At 39.2% G+C, this 13,536-nt stretch overlaps 1 protein-coding gene across 1 annotated transcript in view; it reads left to right on the forward strand.

Moving 5' to 3' along the window:
* The first annotated feature begins 999 nt into the window (after window positions 1–999).
* ASB15 (ankyrin repeat and SOCS box containing 15) overlaps window positions 1,000–13,536 on the forward strand; it is a 31,167-nt gene continuing 18,630 nt past the window's right edge. Inside the window, exons 1-5 of the mRNA XM_008057071.1 lie at window positions 1,000–1,074; window positions 7,361–7,469; window positions 9,905–9,957; window positions 10,047–10,178; window positions 11,231–11,389. Coding sequence (XP_008055262.1) covers window positions 7,363–7,469; window positions 9,905–9,957; window positions 10,047–10,178; window positions 11,231–11,389 — 451 coding nt within the window. The 5' untranslated portion in view covers window positions 1,000–1,074; window positions 7,361–7,362. The remainder of the gene's footprint in view (window positions 1,075–7,360; window positions 7,470–9,904; window positions 9,958–10,046; window positions 10,179–11,230; window positions 11,390–13,536) is intronic.

Genomic DNA, 13,536 nt, shown 5'->3' on the forward strand with positions numbered 1-13,536 from the left:
AAACTGTTGTGAGTGTCGTTTTCAAAAGCTAACATTATGCATCTTCTTGCATTTTAGTCACAGTTGAGTTCACTTTGGGAACCAATAATAGAGACTAAAAGTTTCTATTTTGTAATGTGAAACTAAAGATAAGCAAAACTAGTATGACAAGTGACATTGTTGGTATTTTTACATAGAAATAAGCATCAATCAGTGAAGCCCAAATCAGAAAGAAATTTGGTACAAATATATCTATGATCTGCAGAGGAAACACAGGTTAATCTATTACTTGGCTAATTTTAAGAATACTATATATTTTCATTCAGTTTTTCACTTACTAGGAAAATACTTACTGAATTCTCATCCCATGCCAGATATCACAGTTTAGTGTCTAGAAACTGGTATGTGCATTTTGCCTTTTTATATATTTTCCTAAATTGTTGCATTGTATCTCTTTGTGGCACCATAAAAGTAGCATTTGTTTCTGGACTAAGATTGTGTGTGTGTGTGTGTGTGTGTGTGTGTGTGTGTTTAATTTATTAGCAGAACATATTGTGCTTTTAAGACACATGCTGCTTAGACAGATCTAGTTCTACCCATCATCCACAGGATTTCTCTCTAGAAGAAAAAACAAATACCAAGAGAGAATTGTTGTAACGTCTTACTTGTAACAGTTACCTGTGACTCTGAAGTGGAACCCAACTCTGACAGTCATGCCCTTCTCTGAAATATCTGGAGTGTTAGTTGATTCTGTTGGGATCATCCTAATGAATTCATTCATCTGATTTGCCACTCTGTGCTATAAGATTGTTCTTAAGAAAAGTGTTTAGCCACCAAATACAAACCAATGTTATAACAAAATTTTATTTATATTGACTTGACTAAAACATTAAAATTACACATATTAACAGTCAAAGTGTAGAAAACTGTGAATTGGCATCACTTTTAATAAAACAACTGTATTTGCTTAACAATACCAAAAAAATGAAAATGTCCTTTAACTCTTGCTCTTCCTCTAGTAGGATAAATTCTGATGAATCTTTCTGGAACCTCTCATAGATGAGCTCAACACTCAAGAACCACAGCAGTTTCAAGGTAAGAAGAAAAATCCTCAGAAAACCAGTGTTCTCCCATTCTACACAACAGAAACTTATACCTCCTTCAGAATCCTAGGTTCTTGACTGGGTGTTCTCATGCCTATAATCCTAACACTGTGGGAGGCTGAGGGAGGAGGATTGCTTGAAACCAGGAGTTTGAGACCAGCCTAGGCAACACAGCGAGACCCTGTCTCTATGAAAAAAAAAAATACATGTTTTTATTTTTTAAAAGAAAAAAATAAAATACACGTTTTTATTTTTTAAAAGAAAAAAATAAAATACACGTTTTTATTTTTTAAAAGAAAAAAATAAAATTAAGAAAAAAGAACCCCATGGTTTCTAGTCGATCTGGTGTGATATAAAACTGTGAAGAAAACCAAATGTTACTGTTTCGCCCTTTTCTTCTTCCCTCCCACCAGATCTCAGCCTTAGTCCTTCTCCATCTTCCCAGCCTCTTGTCACCCCCAGTAACTAATTTAAGAGATCCTGGTTCTACACGGGGCCAGTATGGTGTTATTGGCATTTCAAAGGGACACCAGAAGATGGAACAGTAAGCCCTAAAGGACAGACTCTCCTACTGATGACACTCATGTGACAGGTGCTGGGGGCAGTGTGACATTTATAGACACAGAACTCTTCCTTGCACCATTGAGGCAACTGTCCACTCTGCAGACTCATAAGGCCAGCCCTGTTTAAGACCCATGGAGATGGTTTCAATTCAATTCAGTTTGTTATGCCCAAGACAGAGTGTGAGGGTAGGTGGGTTGACAGACCAGGATGTAAGCAGGAGTAAGCCAACTAAACAATTTATGGAAAACAAAGTTATTTTCCTCCTTGTTCAGGGAAAAGGAGAACCTGTGTTCTACCATGTTTCAAAGGAAGCTCTGAGGGGTGTCACAAATGTATTGACCCCCTTAACAGGAAGGTATTAACTTGGATCATGAATTGGAGGTAGTTTAGCAAGTCTGATGCAAAGAGGCACCAGAGTCCTCAAGTTCACTCCTGCGGTGTACCTTGCAACATTGTATCAACCTCCTGACCCCTTGTCAGGCACCAACTGGTATGTTGATCCTGTTGTTTGGGCAGTGATGTTTAGGCTCTCAGACAAAAAGGACAAAAGGAAAGCAACCTCAGGACACTTCAGACCACCTAAAGCCTATTGCATGGGGCCAAAGAAAAAGATTTATGTGTCCCTGGAAGCTATTTTTTATTTTTGGAAGTTATTGTCATCAGGAGCTGGCTGTCAAGAGTGAGATCAAAGTGTTTGCTTTCAAAGGCAACAGACTGAGATGTTGTCTTGTAACTTCTGAAAATCCTTAACAGTGAAGCTGCTCTGCTCTGTCCAGACTCTGCTTGTTTGCTCTATGACATTGGGTGGGACATCTATTCTCTTGATACCTAAATTTCCACTTTCACACAATGACTTTATCATGCCTACAACATAGTATTGGAGCCAAGACTTGCAACAAGGTAGTGTCTACGCAATGCTTTGCATGGTGCTTGAAACAAACCAGGCAATTGATAATTTGAGGTTATTATTATGATTTTCATTATTGCCAAATACATTCTAAAATTGACATGATTACAAAATTTTCCCTTTTCCCACTACCTAAACTTACGATTGAACTTAGCCTATCTATAGGGTAAACTAATAATTATTGATAGCTGAGCAATACATTTGGTTAATAGCCTCTAGAAATCTCTAATTTAGTGATTCTTAGTCAGGAGGTTACGAAAGAACTGTCAGGGATCCACAAGTTGCCTAAAACTATATGCAAAATTCTGAGTGGGCTTGTGTTCATCTGGAGAGAAAATACCTAGCTTTCATCAAATGCCTCCCTGACCTTCAGCAAGGTTAAACAGTGGTTTTAAATGAAGAGGCTAACTGTACAACATGATCACCCTCATTATTTTGTAAATCAGCTACTCATGGAGAATAAATGATCTCACGAGTAGGCTTTTCTAGAACAAGATTGAGTATTAAATAGCAAATTATTTTTAAGAAATAGTCAATTTCTCTAAAGTGAAAAGTGAGATCTGTAACTTGATCTCTTTTTTTGAGAAAGAGACAAGGTCCTGCTCTATTACCCAGGTTGGTCTCAAACTCTGCAATTCTCTTGTCTCGGCCTCCCAAAGTGCTGTGATTATAGGTGTAAGCCACCACACCTGGCCTGTAAATTGGTTTTAAAGGATGTCAAAATGTTATCTGGCCTTTCCTCTCTTTCTGAATGGTATGTTATGTAAATAATTTCCGATAGACAGTTGTTGGCCCTCAACTGGGACTGAGTCCTAGTCAACTTAGATTTGAGGTATAGGTAAGTAACACTCCTCGTGCCTTTCTCACTGTGTCTCGAGGTCTCTAAGTCCATTCTAGTAACTTTCCTCTGACTGTCTGTCTGACACCTTTGTACATCTGCCCACAATCTACACTGTCTCCAAAACTTGCTGTAAAAGGCTGTCAGCTTGTGTCAGCTTGTGTTAGGTTGCCATTATGCTGAGTAGCATTAAGAGTTTTCCCATCATTTCTACCCTGCTGTCATTAGAGATACAAAATAGATAACTTCCTTTGTGATCATAGTTTAAAGGACACTAAAAAACAAAAACAAAAACAAAAAAGTTGGTCTTTCCACAGACCAACTCAGTTCTCTAAGGAGCCTGTCATGTCTCACACTGGAAACCCAAATTTCAAACAGGGTTCGATATAAGCTGGTGATTTAAATAGGTGAAAGGCTCTGTATCCTATTACTAATCCCCAAGCCATGCAATCCCCCCATCACCACAGGAATGCCAGCAAGAAAGGTGACAGCCAATGCCACGGGTTTAATTTTGTCATTGCATTGTGCCGTCTGATGGACCCAGTGCTTGTCCACTAGCAATGAGTCAACAAATTTTTCCAGTGACCACTGAGAGCAGCTGTTAGCAATTGCTGGCTAGGAGTGAGAATAGAGGGGAAATGTATAAAGGAAAAAGAAAGTCACTTTGTTTTCTCCTCCGAAAACTAATAGTCCAAGTGAGAACATAAAACACTAATATGGGGCTGGGTGTGGTGGCTCATGCCTGTAATCCCAGCACTTTGGGAGGTCAAGGCAAGAGTTTGAGACCAGCCTAGGCAACATAGTGAGACCTCATCTTTACAAAAAGAAAGAGGGGAGGGGAGGAGGAGTGAGAGAGAGAGAGAAAGAGAGAGAGAGAGAGAGAGAGAGAGAGAAATAAATAAATAAATTAGCCAGGCATAGTGGCACATATCTGTAGTCCCAGCTATTCAGAAGGTTGAGGCGCGAGGATTGCCAGAGCTCAGGAGGTCAAGGCTGCAGTGAGACATGAGCATGCCACTGTCCTCCAGCCTGGGTGATAGAGTGAGACCTCGACCCAAAAATAAATAAATAAATGAAACAAAAACACCCACAATTATGTGAAGAACTTGTTAAGCAAATACAGAATGAGTGTGAATCCAGATGTTGGAAAAATATTACTACACAGGAGGTATTCACAGATAAAGAAAACTAGAGAAGAGATGGAAGATTCCAGCAAGGGCTTCCACAGGAAGAACATCTTGACCCAGGCTCAAGACAGTGTAGCCATGGGTGTGGATCAGCCATGAGGGCCTCATGCATGAAGAGGAATAAGATGAAAAAGCACAGGAGAGAAACATGAAGCCAAGCACAAGAAGAATCACATTTGCTTCATTGGAAAAAATACTCCATACCTGAGGGAAATGGTCAGTTCTAAGAACAAAGCAGAGCCTGGACTATGTCTCAGCATTCACTGATGAACCCATTCATTCATTCAAACTTATTTAGAAACTGCAAACCATGAGACGCTGCTTCTCCAGGCACTGAGGTTACCCACTAACTCCCTGCTCTTATTTAATTACATCCTAAGGGGAGGAGACAGATGATGAACCAATAAACAATAAATAAAAGAAGTAAAATCCCATTTGGATCTAGTTGGGGAATCAGTTCCCAAGGCACACAGCAGCCTTCTGTGGAAACTGAGAAGTCACAGTGTGAGGGACCGGGCTACAGGTAGCACTGTGACTCTCCCATGGGCCATCTCGGAATGTTACCACTATTCTTTCCCTTCTGTTCTGAGCTGATAGTAAGGCCATTGCTATAGATCAATGAACAATAAAATCATAATCATGCCATTGAGTTCATGTGCAGTCTGTCCTCAGGTCAGAGTCCTTGGCTGTTAGCATGTATGAGAGGGAACCTTAAAAACCTGGAATTAGTTTTTGGAGTGCCGGCCCCTTGTAGTACAGGCTTCTTCCACTAGGTAAGTGTTCTAGGAACCCATTGGCATCAGTGGACCACCTAGCACTGTTGTGAGAGGCTGTGTCTGGCTTCAGTGAATTTTTTTTTTTGGAGATTCTCTCAATGCATTTGCCCATTTCATGATGGGTGATTTACGAGTGCACCTGCCCACACTGTCCTGAGTGTTCAGCAATGCTTGCCCAAAAATGGCATGACCTCCCTGCCCCTCCCTATTCACCTGATCTCCCCAGAAGCGACTTTTTGTTTGTTTGTTTCCCTGGACGAAAATACTCCTCAAAGGCAAACATGCTGCCAGTGTGGTGAAACAAAAAAACAGCAGAAGCACTAAAAGACATCAAAATTGAAGAATTCAAAAGCTGCTTGGAGCAATGGAAATGCATTTGGATAGGTGTATTGTATCAAATGAGGAGTACTTTGAAGGTGACTATAGTTTAAATACGTAAGAATAAATACACAATTTTTTAGAAATGAATTCCAGGTCTTGGAGGGGGTCTTACCTCATACAGTATAGAGTTTGAGAAGATCTAACCTTGAAGAATGAGAAGAGGTTAAACATATGGCAGCTGTGTTTTGGACACTGCCCACAGAACACTATGTTGCTTTTCTCCCCTTGAGAAGACATACTACAATGTAAAATTTCATACAGAGTCTATAAGAAACTTGAAAAGTACCACTAATTAAAGATAATTTAATACCGGCCAGTCCACCCAGCTGGGGTGATCAGGGATCACTGAAGCTTCATGCTCCTGGACTTAGGTGTCCTTCTGCCTCAGTCTCTCAAGTAGCGGGGACTACAGGCTTATGCTACCATGCCCAGTTAATGTTTGATTTTTTTTATAGAGACAAGGTCTTGCAATGTTACCCAGGCTGGTCTCAAACTCCTGGGCTCAAGCAAAAAGTGCTGGAATTACAGGGGTGAGCCACTGCTCAGTTTTGTAGAACTATTTTGATTTCTACATTTACTAAACTTTTTCTCTAAATAAGATACTGCAATTGATTTAATAGTAAAGAGAGACATTCATTCTTCCAACTTGATATTTGGAAGAAAAAGTAAATGAGAAATAATCCTATGTATTATCTTGAGGGGAGATGGACCAGTTGAGAGCAGTGGCTTGTAATAGAACTGTGTGAGGGAGTCGATGGGAAATTGGCAGGAGGGCTGGGCTCTGCTCGGTGGATGGAGTTAAAAGGATCCTGATCACAAGTGTTCAAATGATGCTATCAACATCAGTCAGATCTTACAGCTGACCATCACTGGTTTGTAAAAATTGTAAACGGACCACTGTTTTTCATTACAGCTGCAATCCCATTTTTCTTCCTTGTTTGAGTTTTTTTTGTTTTGTTTTGTTTTTTGAGTTGGAGTCTCACTCGGTCGCCCAGACTGGAGTGCAGTGGCCGCTCCCGGCCACCGCAGCCTCGACCTGCTGGGCTCCGGCGATCCTTCCGCCTCAGCCTTCCGAGTAGCTGGAATTACAGGCATGCGCTACCACGCCCGGCTGATTTTTTGATTTATTGTAGAGCTGAGGTCTCGCTGCCCAGGCGGGTCTCAAACCCGCGGGCTCAGGCAATCCACTCACCTCAGCCTCCCAAAGGCGCGGGATTACAGGCTGAGCCACTGAGCCCGGCTTCTTGTTTGAGTTTTAAGCTTCCAATGTGCTATGTAAAACAGGGTCCGAGAAAAATGAAGGGGCCAAAATTAGTGTAAATCAGAAGCCCAGAAAAAAAAAAATGAGTTTGTAAAAGCCCAACTACAGCCATTACCAAAACAAAAAGTCAAAAGTTAGAAAGTACAAACAGGTAATTAAAAGTTTCAACAGTTAGACCATTTTAGGTTAATAAAATGAACCTTATATATAAGAATTAAAATGTTAGCTACATTTGTGTTTGTTTACTATAGAAAGGAAAATGCATTTTAGTTTTTTACTATGCAATTTTTCATGTTGACTCGATACACTGTTATGTGTCACTTGCTAATAATAAAAAAATTGCCTTTTTAAAGATTATATGCAGGCATGGATACTGATGATGACCTTGATGAAGATCATCTTACAAGCTATGATATTCAACTCAGTATTCAAGAATCCATTGAAGCCAGCAAGACTATATTTTATCCTGAAAGGTGGTATTTAAATAAACTATCTTCAGCAAATATAACATTCAATTTGTTGTAAGATAAAATGAACACTGTTTTCTAACTCTTCCTGTAGGAAAATGTACCTTTCTTTTTTGACAGGGAATCTAATGGTTTTATAAGAGCCACTGAGCACAGGTTTTAGCAATCTGATCTTCCACAAATCCCCAACTCATCCCTAATTCAACTTGGTTGTATTAGATTGCCTATTTTCTAGTTTTTTTTTTTCTTTTGAGTTGGGGGTCTTACTCTGTCATCCAGACTAGAGTGCAGTGGCACAATCACAGCTCACCGCAGCCCCAAACTCTGGGCTCAGGTGATCCTTCCACCTCAGTCTCTCCAGTAGCTGGGACCACAGGCCTGTGCCACCATGTCTGGCTAATATTTTTTAGAGATGAGGTCTCACTATGTTGCCTAGGCTGGTCTCAAACTCCTGGGTTCAAGCAATCCTCCCACCTTGGCCTACCAAAGGGATTACAGGCATGAGCCACCACGCCCAACCTTCTATTTTCTAAATTAATATGGATTCAAACAAACAATGAGTAGATTGAACAAATTTGCAAGTAAGTTTATACAACCAGTGTATAGTCACATTTATTGAGGTTTCCACATTCTAGAACTCTTTCTGCTACTGACTCAGTTAATCCTTTATAAACAACACTTTCCATTTCTGTATTTTTAAAATATGAAGAATAATGCTAGCCCACCTAGCTCATTAGTTCAATGAATGGCAGAAGAGGTGAGGGCTTTTATTATATATAACAAGGTAATATATAAACCACCACCTATTTAATTATCTACTATCCAAATGACAGAAATTAATAAATTAAAATATACATGAAATTAATGTGTTAAATAAGTAGGAGTGATTGCAAAAGTAAAATTCTGTCTTGAACAACACATATTATGCTTCTGAGAAAAATAAGCTTAGTTTACCTCTATATTTTATTATACTTATCTACTGGAATTTAACAGTGCTTTTGAATAGATTTAATTTTTAAAAAATAAATCATAGCTTTTGAATTTTTAAACAATCTATGAGGGGCCAAAAAACCTGGAATTTAGTTATAAAATATTGTGTATGTATTCTTACATGTTTAAACTTCAGTAACCTTCAAAGTACTCTTCATTTGGTGCAATACACTTATTGAGACACTTTTTCCACTGCTCAAAACAGTTTTTGAACTCATCAATATTGTTGCCTTTTAGTACTTCTACCATTCTTCACCTCTTCCTCATGGGCAAAACATTTCCTTTAAGGACTTTTTTCATCCAAGGAAACAAAAAAAAAGTTGCTTGAGGCAAGATCAGGTGAATAGGGAGGGTAGGGCACTGAGGCCATGCTGGTTTTGGTCTAAAACTGCTGAACACTCAGTGCAATGTAGGCAGGTGTGCTCATAAGTCACCCATCATGAAATGGGCAAACGCCTTGAAAGAATCTCCAAAACAAATTTACTGAATCTGAGCATGGCCTCTCACAACAATGCTAGCTGGTATACTAATGCTGATGGGCTCCTAGAAAACTTACCTAGTGGGGAAAGCCTGTACTACAAGAAGCCCATCCTCCAAAAAACAATTCAGGTTTTTTTTTGAGTCCCCCCCTTGTACATGTTACATTTGCATTTCTGGCCTTTTAAACTTTTCCCTTCGCTCCAACAGATTTTAGAACTTTAGAGTTCTCTGGAGGGCATTCACAATCCTAGAATGCTAACAGATGTTTCTGCTTAATCGAGTTGAATAAATTTGTCATGAATTTTATTGTTTCCATGTAATAAACACACCCACCAGAAAATTGCCAACAGGGTTTAGATCATGACCTACTGAGCCAGTGATTGGGAGCTGGCTCAGTAAATGCTCTACCTGTTTTCACCTGTGGATTAGTTGATTAACAACTCTGACCTGCGGTTTGAACCATAAGCTCCCAAGTGTCTAATTAGTAATTATCAACTCCAAAGCAATAAACAGTTCTTCACCGTAGAGTTTTTAAACCTGGACGAAACCTTGGAGATCTCCCTTTTTATTCCCACCCGTGTGCAGTTGAAGAAATCCATATCCAGAAAGGCTGTTTGGTCTCCCCAGGATCAGAAAATCAGACCCTGACCTGAGCACAGCTCTTCTGACCCTGACACCAATTGCTTACTCCTGTTCCATTGCTTAGAGACATATCAGAGATAGCACTGGAATCTTGTATCTTGTCATCTTCACTAATGTTCTAAGGTTCAGTGTTTCATAAGTATACTCCGTATCTGACTCCTAGACATTTACATGTTTAAAGTAGGTAAACTCAGGTGTGTGCATTTCCTGTAGATCTTGATTATTAAAATTATGTACAAAAACTTAATATCATTCAAAATGTCTGGCTCCTTGAAGTATACCACTTGTGTAAATATGGGGTTTCTTTTTTCTCTCTCTCTCTTTAGTAGGTTTGTACCCCCAAGTGATCAAAACAGAAAACTTGTGGCAGCCATAAAACAAGGTAAATGGGAGTATTATCTACAGTGGGATGGATTGGGATTCCACTTTGCAAAGACAGATTTTTTAAATTAGTCCATGTGTTTAATTTAGGTCACATTCTTGAGCTCCAGGAACATGTGAAATATAGATATGCATTGGATGAATCTGATGAAAAAGGATGGTTTCCACTGCATGAAGCTGCTGTTCAACCCATACAACAAATACTTGAGATTGTTCTGGATGGTAAGAGAAAACAACGCTTTGTCCAAACCAGAGCAAGAACATAAAAGTTACAAGTGTTTTCAATGAACATAACAAGCAAAAAGAAAAAGCAGAATAAAAGATTATTGACATTTGAAAAAAGTGGTACCTATGTTTTAAATGTGGAGTATCAAAATTAGCATATTTTGTCATATTCTAGATTTACCCTTTGCAAAATTTTACCTAAGAATACGATACAGGTTTGTCAAAATATTTGGTTATTACCTAAAAGTGAACTAATGACTCAAATGATCATGAACTAATTGATTAAAACATAAATATTTTTTATTTTAGAAGACAGTGTTTTATTTTTCTTCCTGGACTTTCTCTTGGGTTAACAGTGCAAAAAGGAGTATTTGTATTTATATTACATTAATTTTTTATAATGTAAGCATTAACACATATTGTGGTAAATCAACTCAGTGTTAAACATTAACCATTAAGGTCTATGTTCTAACATGAGTTTTTCACATCTCAGCATCTTACAGAACACTTTGAGAATGCCCTATCTTTTGAATTTTCATGTTGTGCTCTAGCTTTGTGTTCTGCGAAATAATGATATGTACTTCCTAATTAACTATTCAGATAGCCCGCTAGGAAACTAGACAGCTAGACAGACAGACAGACAGACATAGATGTTGTTAAGGATCCTTTTGACATGATACCTTTATTCAAATATATTCTCATTTCTGCATTTACAGACTTCATTTGACAAAAAGAAAATTTCAGATATACTTTAAATAAGACAAAGGACTGGAGAGTTGTTTGGCAATGCATCAAGAAATGAGAATTAGCAACTTTTTTTAAAAAAAGCAGCTTGAGACATAGATGTGGGTTTTCTAGATGTCAAGTTGATTGGCAAGTTCATGTGCATTTACTTATCCTCACCATCGCTGGTAAATTTTCATCATAGTCTTTCTTTTTTCAATTGACTTTGTTCAATCTGAGATATATAATACTGGGTTATTCTGATTTATGTGATATCTTGTAAGTGAATATTTTCAGCTTTTCAACACAATGCTTTCCTCCCTCAGCATCCTATAAGGCACTCTGGGAATTCAAGACCTGTGATGGAGAAACACCCTTGACTTTGGCAGTCAAAGCTGGTCTAGTCGAAAATGTAAAGACTTTACTAGAAAAAGGAGTGTGGCCCAACACTAAAAATGACAAAGGAGAAACACCGCTTCTAATTGGTAAATGAACTTTTTTCTAGAACTTTTATAGTTTGAAATAAATAATAAATATTTATTAAGTACTTATTGGAAGCCACGGTATTTTAGCTAAAATTATGTGACCTCAGTTCCTTCCATTCTCTGAGCTCCTTCCCCGACCCTCTTCTGGCCTGTCCTGGGATTTTGTTTTCCTGTCCCACAAAGAGGTCAAATGTGAAAGATGGTCACATCCTTCAGCACCCAGTTATAGAGAGTGCAACTAACCACTCTCTATAACTAATTCTGGGATTGGAATTAGTTTTATGAGGCCAGAGATGCCTATTCTCTAGGTAGGATCCAGTTGTAAGGAGGATTACATGTGCAATATGGAGCCAGAAGCAAGAGACAGAAAGGGAATTCCAAAGAGAGGTGTCAGACCATGCTGGAAGGAAGTGGAGCCAGCAGAGTTTGAGCGTATAGATGCAGAACAGAGCATGGAGTTCATCCCATGACACAACACAGGAAGGACAATAGGGTTGAAGGTGGCATTTGTCAGCTCCTCTTCTGCCTTGCATGTCCTGCTATTTGTTAAACAATAAGAATTGGGAGGCCAGGTTCAGTGGCTCAGCCTGTGATCCCAGCACTTTGGGAGGCCAAGGCGAGTGGATTGCCTGAGCCCATGGGTTCGAGACCAGACCGGACAACTTGGCAAGACCTCGTCTCTACCTTAAATCAAAACATTAGCCAGGCATGGTAGCATATACCTGTATTTCTGGCTACTTGGAAGGCTATGGTGGATGGATCGCCAGAGCCCAGCAGGTTGTCACTGGGGTGGCCGTGAGCGTGTCACTGCATTCCAGCCTGGGCAACAGAGTGAGACTCCAACTCAAAAAAAAAAAAAAAAAGAATTGGGAGATCCATTTGTGGAAGCAGAGAGACATAAGATTACCTCGAAATGATCAGAGATAACATTTTCTTTCTCTTAGGGATATGGTGGGGTGGGTTAAGAATTGGTGTCTGGCAGTTGTGGTCAGTGGATTTAAATCCTAAATGTGAGTTTTGCAATCATGGGCTTCAGCTTCAAACCTCCCACATGTGATAGATGCTCAGGAGAGGACAGTCATTATGAAATTGTCTGTGTGTGTCAAGAAGAGAAGAAAGAAGAGAAAGAGGAGGAGGAGGAAGAGAAGGAGAAGAGCAGGAGGAAGAGCACAGTACCTAAGATTATTTACTAACAATGACAGAGACAAAGAATAAAGCATCACAAGCTATTGTGATAGCTAGTTAAGCACCATCACAGCTTCCATTCACAAAGAAATCACTTAAAAATTTTTTAAACAACAGAATATTGTTAGGAAAACTTAGACAAGTCATGAACATTAGTAAAATATTTACATTAGGTGGCGTGAATTCAACAATCTTAATCCGACATTTATTTAGAAGTCACACTAAGCCATATGCTGTGCTGGGCAGTGTAGGTATAAAGGGGAATGGACTGATCTTTCCCTCTCAAAGAGTCTAATAGAGAGTTAGATATTATTTAAATGGAAAAATTAATGTTATAAATGCTATCATCAAAGTATAGATTCAAAATAAGTTATGAGAATAAAAAGGCAGGGAATCTGCGAAGCCCTCAAAGAGCCTTGCTCCTGAGTTGAGTGTTGAAGGACACAGAGGGGTTTACAGGCAAAGCATCTGTAGCAAAAATGAAAAACATATACACAAAGCAAACATATAAACAACAATGACTTAAAGAGAAGTTGCTTCTCTCACATAAGATTTCACAGGTGTGTGGCCCAGGGTTGTTGGGGGCAGATTTGCTCTCATTGCACAGTGTTTCCAAGGTTGCTCCCAATATCACCATTTCTCAGGCATCAGGAAAGAGGAAAGGGGAAGTATCTTCTATTTAGAAGATGATCTGGACATTGCACATAGCACTTCCACTCATATTCCATTAGTTCAGATTTTGTCACATAGCCACACCTAGGTGCAAGGGAGGCTGGGATGTTTATTCTTTATCTGGATGGTCACTCTTAGAGACTGCTAAGAGAAAAAAGGGAAGCCTGAATGCTGAGGAGCAGAAAGTAGGATCTGCATACATTTGAATCAACTTTTCAGTGACGGTAACGTGATGCTTTTCAGAAATAAACCAGAATTCTTTTCCTGAGCAGGCTCTATAGACTAAGTGG

Source organism: Carlito syrichta, unplaced genomic scaffold, assembly GCF_000164805.1.
Source record: "Carlito syrichta isolate Samal-C Ts95f unplaced genomic scaffold, Tarsius_syrichta-2.0.1 Scaffold302715, whole genome shotgun sequence".
Taxonomy (NCBI): domain Eukaryota; kingdom Metazoa; phylum Chordata; class Mammalia; order Primates; family Tarsiidae; genus Carlito; species Carlito syrichta.